General features: G+C 46.8%; 1 protein-coding gene across 1 annotated transcript in view; it reads right to left on the reverse strand.

The window, feature by feature from the left end:
* The window catches only part of LOC149440547 (vomeronasal type-2 receptor 26-like), a 68970-nt gene extending 62368 nt beyond the window's left edge, over window positions 1–6602 (reverse strand). The window contains exon 1 of the mRNA XM_089658491.1: window positions 6553–6602. Within this exon, the coding sequence (XP_089514617.1) occupies window positions 6553–6602 (50 nt within the window). The remainder of the gene's footprint in view (window positions 1–6552) is intronic.
* Window positions 6603–9317: the final 2715 nt, after the last annotated feature.

The raw sequence follows: 9317 nt of genomic DNA on the forward strand, positions 1-9317 counted from the left end.
TCACATGTCCAGGCCCTTCTGAAGGTTCCCCTGCTCAAGTCATCACATGTCCAGGCCCGTCTGAAGGTTCCCCTGCTCAAGTCATCACATGTCCAGGCCCGTCTGAAGGTTCCCCTGCTCAAGTCATCACATGTCCAGGCCCGTCTGAAGGTTCCCCTGCTCAAGTCATCACATGTCCAGGCCTGTCTGAAGGTTCATCTGCTCCAGTCATCACATGTCCAGGCCCGTCTGAAGCTTGCCAATGACCTTCTGGATGATCCAGAGGAGGCATGGGAGAAAGTCATGTGGTCAGATGAGACCAAAGTAGAACTTTTTGGTCTAAACTTCACTCGTCGTGTTTGGAGGAAAAAGAAGGATGAGTTGCATCCCAAGAACATCATCCCTACTGTGAAGCATGTACATCATGCTTTGGGGGTGCTTTTCTGCGAAGGGGACAGGACGACTGCACTGTATTAAGGAGAGGATGAATGGGGCCATTTATTGTGAGATTTTGAGCAACAACCTCCTTCCCTCAGTCAGAGCATTGAAGATGGGTCGTGGCTGGGTCTTCCAACATGACGACCTGAAGCACACAGCCAGGATAACCAAGGAGTGGCTCCGTAAGAAGCATATCAAGGTTCTGGAGTGGCCTAGCCAGTCTCCAGACCTAAATCCAATAGAACATCTTTGGAGGGAGCTGAAACTCTGTGACAGCCCCGAAACCTGACAGATCTAGAGGAGATCGGTGTGGAGGAGGGGGCCAAAATCCCTGTTGCAGTGCAAACCTGGTCAAGACCTACAGGAAACGTCTGACCTCTGTAATTGCAAACAAAGGCTTCTGTACTAAATATTAACACTGATCTTCTCAGGGGTTCAAATACTTCTGTTCAGCCGTGCGAGACAAATACATTCTTTACAAATCATACAATGGGATTTCCTGAAATCACTGTATGTGAGATAACAGTAAGTGGTCTTGCCATGCAAGAACACTTAAATATGAAATCTATATCCAGCAGTGTAGCTGATCTAACAAAGTTGGTTTATTCTTATATTTCTCATTCAGTACACCTTCAGTAGTTCAGAATTTTAATTATTCAATTATAAGATATATTTCCCTAAATATATATATTTTTTCTAGTAAAATATCTTACATCCCAGGGTGGGGATGTCCAATAGGGGCGAATGAGTCATATATGATTTGATGTGTTGGGTGTTTGGACACAAGACCCACTCTTCTAGGGAAAATCCACAACAAAAATTGGTCAGTAGAATGAGCTATGGTGTTTAATGAGTTGGAGGGACATGCTGATTAGGATCTGTATTGGTACAGAATTATTGAACCCCTTAGCACTCCGTTGTACAGGATTGGTAGATCCTTTCTGCAGTCTTTCTAGCTGTTTCAAAATGTTCTCACCAATTTACCTTTACTCTCTATCGGAACACGATATTCAGAAAACTCCCCAACAGGGGCAAAGCACTAAAACATTTCACGATTGTCTACACCAGCCTTTCTCAACCTTTTCAACATAGAAGAACTCTTGAAGTAACTTTCCGGTCTCAGGGAACCCCGGCTAAAAATGACTATATCTACAACTCATGATACATTAGTGTGATGGTCAGTGGGAAGAATGCTCCTTACACCTGAGGTCATTGGGAAGAATTTCCCCCCTTACAGGTAGCTAAAGATCAGTGGTGTCAGTGGGAACTTATCTGATAGGCAAAAACCTTTGAAGGAACCCTGTGGTTCCATGGAACCCTGGTTGAGAAACCCTGGTCTATACTGTATGAAAAAATGGGTTTTCATTGCTGTCCATGTCCCTGTAGGAGTGATTACCTTTCTCTTTATTTCCCAATCATCATTCTCACAAAGGAAATAAAGGAAAAATTTCAGAAATAGGACTTGGAAAGGGGACACCTACGGTACATGTGATGGAGCATGGCAGACATGTGACTCCGTATCTCTGCTACATTCCATCCATAAAACCTGGCAGAGACACTTCATAGGGACCCGTGGTGTTACAGACAGAGCTTCCAGCAGATCATTGTATAGTGAAAGTGGTTCTAAAGGGTGAAGGTTTCTTACTTTAAGGCATTCTATACATTAAGGTAAAAAACTTTCTGTATGCAGCCCCCCAGCCCCCTCCTTATACCTACCATTGGCCCCCACTGCTGTCAATTACAGGCCATTGATGTCTATTGACACACAGAGCTAGCTTGGGAGCAGGCCCACACAAGTGCCCCCATAGCAAGCGACAGCAGACAGGGCCGTTACAAGGGGTAGGAAGAAGGGGTGGCTGCCCTGGGCACAGACGCTGCTATGCTGGAACAAGGGTCTTGACGAAACAACGTACCTCTGTGTGGTGGTTAAACAAGTGCCTGCATAGGGTACATCATTTTATTAAGGGGATGAGGAGAGAGGAGAGAGAAATTAGACATGGCTCAGGCAGAATTGTTTCACTGGTAACAAATCTCACACTATCTACAGTAAATGGTTTATTGAAAGGCCACAGGTCTATGTGCTATGACAGCTTTTGAAAACTAGTGTGTTACCTGGGCTCTGGGGGAACCATTTTTGCATCTTATACCCAGAAAGTTAATTCTCCCAATAGGCTATCACAAGCTTTTAGCATCAGAGGAGTTTAATACCATTGTGGAACAAGAGGACGGGTCCAAGTGGAGAGCTAGAATGTCCTAAAACAGTCCCTGGTGGAAGCAAAACATTTTCTCTAAATGGTAACTGGTACCAACTATACTGGGGAAATATTTCCCAACTCCTCCCTCAATTGCAAATGAGAGTGCGACTAAAAGGGGATGTGTTAAATGTATGGGGATGTAACAGAAAGTAATGTTACTGGCGCTGCAGGACTCCCTTTCATTCATGAGATGGCAGCAGCAGGTGTGCTTTTTAGCTTGTGATTGTCTTTGGGCTGCGGCATTCTGGGAGATGTAGTTTGGAGGGGGATTAGAATCATTGACTACAGTATCCAGTGATGCCTGAGATCAGGAGACATTTTAAGAATAGAAAAGCCCATGAAAGAGTAAGGCAGTTGTGGAGAACACCAACCAGTGACTGAAAAAAGACTGTGGTGTGCCTCGCTGGGAGTGGTAAGAGCCGCTGATCTGCAGTATGCTGATCGCTGATGTACCCTGACCCAGCAAGCTTGAGTAAGCTAGGCTTTGTTGCACGATCACCTGTTCCGGTACCCTTTCTGGATCACCAGTCTGTGAACCAGGCTGCTGCTATTCAGACCCACTTAAGGAATCACAAAGGTGAACTGCCAGAGTGTTGTCATCTTTCCTGCCACAAGTAAGAGTCAGCAAATAAAGGAGGGCCCCTCCAACATTTCAGCCAACCGATACAGGAGGATTCTAGACAGAGAGAGTGGTGAGTGGGTCACAGACCTACAGTTAGTCTGAGCCTTTGATGGTGTCCACTTGCAAGAAGTTGACATGTCCTTCTCCCAATGTCTTCAAGGGCCCCAACCTAGCCGGTAGAAGGTTCACTTTAAGGACTATAGTTAGACAACTTTATCCTGAAGGCAGACTTGTGTTTAACTATAAATTCTTCTCCTCAGGACTAACCCTAGTCCCCTTGTCTGAGAGCTCTCAAGTGGCATAGCCTGATCTCTGTTATTACTTTTGTGGTCACTTGGGGCAAATCATCTCATATAGAGAGCTACAGTTTATGCCGTTGGGGATCACAGTATATGCTGGAATTTAAAATCTCTGCAAAGGACCCTGTGAATCTAATTGTGTGCTCATTATTATGTTTATGCTGGTTGACTTTAACTTGCCAATATATTCTATTATTCTTTCATAGAGTTGTAGTCTAATTCTTGTGTGCTTGTTAAGGTTCACAGAAAGATAAACTGGTGGTGTCAGTGGGACTGAGACCTCACATAGGGATAAACAAGAGCAGCGCACCAAAATCAATCATTGGCTCCTGAGGGTGAGGCACTAAATGTGGGGGCTGGTCCAGGATTCCTCTGCTGTATGTGCCAGTAAGTCATTTAATGAACCAGAAGAAGATAACCATGGAGCCCACAGCAGGTGATAAGTGGTCCCAAGAAAAAATGGGTAACTGGAACTGTGTGGTGATTGGTATAGTGTACCTGGGGGCACATGGTCTGAAGAACAGGTGTGACAGACACCAGTAGCGTTGGTCCCTGGCCAACAAGTATTCATCCTTAAATGTGAAGAAAATTCCATACACTCTTCGCACCTGTGTCCTGACAGAATGGAAGAAAGGGATTCCTGCTGTGCTGCAAGAGGGAAGTCTCCAACTGGCTGATTCAATTGAAGTCCAGTTAATCCAATTAGGCAGACCAAGATCAAATCCAGAAAGCTCTGGGTGAGCCACATCTGACCCAAAAGTAGCCATCTCCTCTCCTGCCATGACCATTAAAGGACTCTCAGTTTCTCTTGTGGCTGAGTTTGGTAAGCCATTAGAAGGTCTTCAATTCAAGCCATCGAGGAGTGGGAAGTGGCTGACAATGTCAAGAGTCAGATAGTGATCAAGAGCCTACGGGCTCCAGATTCAGAAACAATCTGAAATCTAAAGAATGATAAGATGCACTGCACCTGAATGCCTGGAGGCTCTTTGAGAAATCTATGTGAGAGTCAAAAATTGTACTGAGTTGATCTATCTCTCCAAGCATACTTGACAACAAGAGAATGAGAAGCTGTCAGACTATGTCAGGTGACTAGGCAAAATTCTTCACCAAGTTATAGTGAAAGATGGTATGGAAGTGGAAGCTGCCATTAAGGCCTTTTATAACAAGTTCAGAAAGGGGCCCAGCCTTTAGACCCCATTTAGTCCCAGCTTAGGGCTAGAGATCCAAATGACCCACTGATGTACTTTAAATTAATAAAGACTATCAGGGAGGAAGAATTTCTCGTTGCCACTGCGTCAGAGACCCCCAAAAGATATAAATCTTGTGCCACTACTTATTTCTCTCAAGTTAGCTTGAACAGACAAGGGGCATCCCAGAAAATGGGCATCTGCACTTGGAGACAGGATGACTTAGGACATAGCCCAAATGTCCCAGAAGAAAACTACCCTATAGCAGGCCTTATGTGAAGTCCAAAAGACTAGACAAGTGGTGGAAGCTCATACTAATATGCAACAGTCGCTGACTGAAGTGAAGCAGATAGTGAAGCTTCAGCATCACCACGGGCTTCTACACTCAGTCAACAACTAATAAAAGCCCATGCTGATGCTGATGCTTCTAAAATTCAGGCAGCTTTCGCCCAAAAGTAAGCAGAAATGGAGGCTCAGGCCACACACCAGAAAGCAGAAAGAGAGGCTTAGGCCACAGAAATAGAGGCTCAGGCCACATATAAGAAAGCACAAATGGAGGCTCAGGCCGCACACCAGAAAGAGAAAGAAGCTGAAGCCACACGCCAAAAGGCAGAAATTGAAGTTTTGGAAAAACAATGTGAGCATGCCACAGCCATGGCAAGGTTAAGGGTCTTAGAACAAGCTGCTAGTGAAAACGAAAGAGACAACAGTTCCAGATACTCAGTTGCATCTGTCAGGGATCTCGGCAGTGCACAGGTCTGCGCATGTGCAGAATGCCAATGCGCACTATCCGGCAGGCACTAGGGCATAGGCAACCGCGGCGGCCGTGCATGCGCACTCGCGATCACAGACGCACACCTGGCACCAATGATAGCACAGGGTGCACTATTTAAACCAGCCCTGTGCATCCCAAATTGCCGTATGGTCTTGTTCCTGTGTTCCTGCTCGTTTCTGTCCAGTGATTGCCTTGTTGCTGACCCAGCCTGACCCTGATACTGCTGTCTTCTCCTGCTCTGACTTTTGGCTCGTCCTGACTATTCTCTTCCTGATCCTGATTGTCTGATCTCCTGTTGCTGAACCTGGCCTGTGACCCGTTTATCCTTTTGCCTGCCGCTCTTTACCGTCTGCCTCCGCTGTTACCGACCTGGCCTGTCTGATTACGCTACGCACCACCTCTTCACATCTGGCTCTCACCTGCCACTTGCCACTGGCAACTACCTCTACCACAGCTGGTTGTACTCAGGGGTCACGACCTGGTCTCAGGCTGCTTCAAGTCTATCCCCACCATCAGGTGCTCTTGGTGAACCAGCAGACTGAGGCTTTTGACTCCGCGTCCTGAGGAATTCTGGCCTGTGGGTTGCTAGAGGCTACCGCCAGTCAGCTCCTGACAGAACCATACGGCCATGACTGAGCCGGGAAGAGGTCCCTCCCCATTGGATGAGATATGCCAACACCTGTTGGCACTCACCCAAGCTGTTAAAACACTTCAAGAGGGGTACACACATCTGGAGGGACGTATTCAGACCCTAACCGCGCCAACAGCCACGTCATCAGCCACGGTTAATCCGCCCACCGCCCGGGGTCCCACAGAATCTTCACTGGAGCAGTATTCACCATTCACCCGCCAGAACCTCGAGTTCAAATGCCCGAGCGTTTTAATGGGGATCAAAGGAACTTCAGGGCCTTCCAGAATTCCTGCCTGTTATATTTTGACCTACAGCCACGGACCTTGTCTTCAGAATCTGTAAAAGTGGGGTTTGTTATATCCTTACTGCAGGGTGAACCCCAAGGCTGGGCCCACCGTCTGATGGAGGATCGCCATTCGCACCTAGACTAAGTCTCATTTTTTAAGGCGATGGCACAACTTTATGACGACCCGCAACGAGCCACTTCTGCTGAGGTGACTCTGCATACCCTGCAACAAGGCCGTCGGGCAGCAGAGGACTATGCGTCCAAATTCAGACGCTGGAGTGGGGACACCCAGTGGAACGACGCCACCCTGCGTCACCAATTTCGTTTAGGCCTGTCTGACCCACTTAAGGACGAGCTAGCCAGAGTGGGCGTACCCGAATCTCTGGAGGATTTGATCACCTTGGCCATTCAAATCGACCGCAGGCTGTGGGAACGTAGGCAAGAAAGGGCCAATCCTAGTTCCAGACCAACATGGGTGCTACCTCGGGTTCTGCTCCAGTCTAATCCCCCAGTTGGTAATCAAAGTCCGGAGCCAGCTGATGGGCCTGAAGCTATGCAGATTGGACTGATGTGGCCCTCTCTGACTTTTGAAGAATGCCAGAGGCATCGGCTGAACAACTTATGCCTATACTGTGGAGCGGCTGGTCATTTGGTACGCTCTTGCCCTGAGAAAATGAGTAAGTGTGCCTCTGTCGCTTCTGCTATGTCTCCTACCTGCCTGAATAATGCAACTCACCTAGCTGTGCCTATTTCTTTCCAGCTCCCTGGGAGAACCGTACAGGTAACGTCCATTATTGATTCGGGAGCCTGTAGTTGCTTTATAGATCTTGACTTTGCAGCTCATCAGCAGGTTCCCTTACAGACCAAAGAGCAAGGCTTGAATATCTTCTTGGCTGATGGGTCTTGGATAAAATCTGGGTTGGTAGACCGAAAGACCCCTCCGATCTGCACTACAGTGGCTGGTCATCATCAGGAACTCCTCCGCCTGGACGCCATCGCGTCCCCTCTCTTCCCAGTTATTTTGGGGCTTCCTTGGTTATGAGCCCATGACCCTCACATAAATTGGAAGACTGGACCAGTTCAGTTCATCTTATTGCCAAGAGCACTGTTGCCTCAGGACACCAGTAGCCACCCAGTTCCTATGCTGTGTGAACACAGACAGAGAATTAGCCCAAGCCATTCCTTCGGCCTACCATTCCTACCTTGACTTTTTTAGCCCACGGGGAGCAGACATCCTTTCCCCGCATCGGCCATATAACTGTCCAATTGATCTCCTTCCAGGGTCTCAGATCCCTTTCGGCCGAATTGTCCCCTTATCAGAGCGGGAGTTGGGGGCATTGAAAGAATACATCAACGAGAGCCTCCAAAAGGGATTCATCCGCCTGTCCACTTCACCAGCTGGTGCCGGAATCTTTTTCGTGGAAAAGAAAGACAAGTCCCTGAGACCCTGTGTTGACTATCGGGAGCTGAACAAAATTACAGTTAAAAACCGCTATCCGCTTCCCCTAGTCCCTGAATTGTTTCAGAAATTGAAGGCGGCATCTATTTTTACCAAGTTGGATCTCAGGGGCGCTTATAACTTGGTCCATATACGCAAAGGGGATGAGTGGAAGACAACTTTTCGCACCTGGTTCGGGCACTTTGAGTACCTGGTTATGCCATTTGGGTTGTGCAATGCAACGGCCACCTTTCAACATTTTATAAATGATATTTTCAAAGATTATCTGGACATCTTTGTTGTGGTTTATCTTGATGATATTCAGATTTTTTCTCCATCTTTGGAGGCACATCGAGGTCATGTCAGGAGCGTGCTGGAGCGACTTTGCCAGCACGGGCTTTATGTCAAAGCAGAGAATTGCAGCTTCAAGCAACACAGTATCCAGTTCCTGGGGCTAATCATCTCCACTAGAGATGAGCGAATTTTTCAAAAATTCGATTCGGCTGATTCGGCGAATTCCAGGAAGAAATTCGATTCGATGCGAATTAATTTGCTACGAAGTTAACTTATAAAAAGGGTTTCTAGGCTTCAGAGAGCCTTTAAATTAGTGCAGAACACTGTACCTTTAATTTAAATGCCCTTGGAGATGAGGAAGGAGAAGGAGAAGGAGAAGGATGAGAAGAAGGAGAAGGAGAAGGATGAGAAGAAGGAGAAGGATGAGAAGAAGGAGAAGGATGAGAAGAAGGAGAAGGATGAGAAGAAGGAGAAGGAGAAGGAGAAGGAGGAGAAGGAGGAGAAGGAGAAGGATGAGAAGAAGGAGAAGGATGAGAAGAAGGAGAAGGATGAAAAGAAGGAGAAGGATGAGAAGAAGGAGAAGGAGAAGGATGAGAAGAAGGAGAAGGATGAGAAGAAGGAGAAGGATGAGAAGAAGGAGAAGGATGAGAAGAAGGATGAGAAGAAGGATGAGAAGAAGAAGGATGAGAAGAAGGATGAGAAGAAGGAGAAGGATGAGAAGAAGGAGAAGGATGAGAAGTAGGATGAGAAGAAGGAGAAGGATGAGAAGAAGGAGAAGGATGAGAAGAAGGAGAAGGATGAGAAGAAGGATGAGAAGAAGGATGAGAAGAAGGAGAAGGATGAGAAGAAGGACAGTTCTGTGACAGTTTCTGTCTATTTCTGACAGTTCTGTGACATTCACTCCATACAGCGGTTTCAATCGCTGTATGGAGGGAATGTCCCAGAACTGTCAGAAATAGTCTATTTCTGACAGTTCTGGGACATGTATGGAGTGAACCCGACGCGCTGCTACAGATGTTCGAAGATCCTAAAGAAACTCCCAAACCCGATACCATTCTGCCAGTGGGTAATTTCTTACTTTTGCAGTCAGAACTCCTGTCGAAATTACAAGCG

The sequence above is a fragment of the Staurois parvus genome, unplaced genomic scaffold, assembly GCF_062004578.1.
Source record: "Staurois parvus isolate SC_StPar_1 unplaced genomic scaffold, SC_StPar_1.0 ptg001076l, whole genome shotgun sequence".
NCBI classification, from domain to species: Eukaryota; Metazoa; Chordata; class Amphibia; order Anura; family Ranidae; genus Staurois; species Staurois parvus.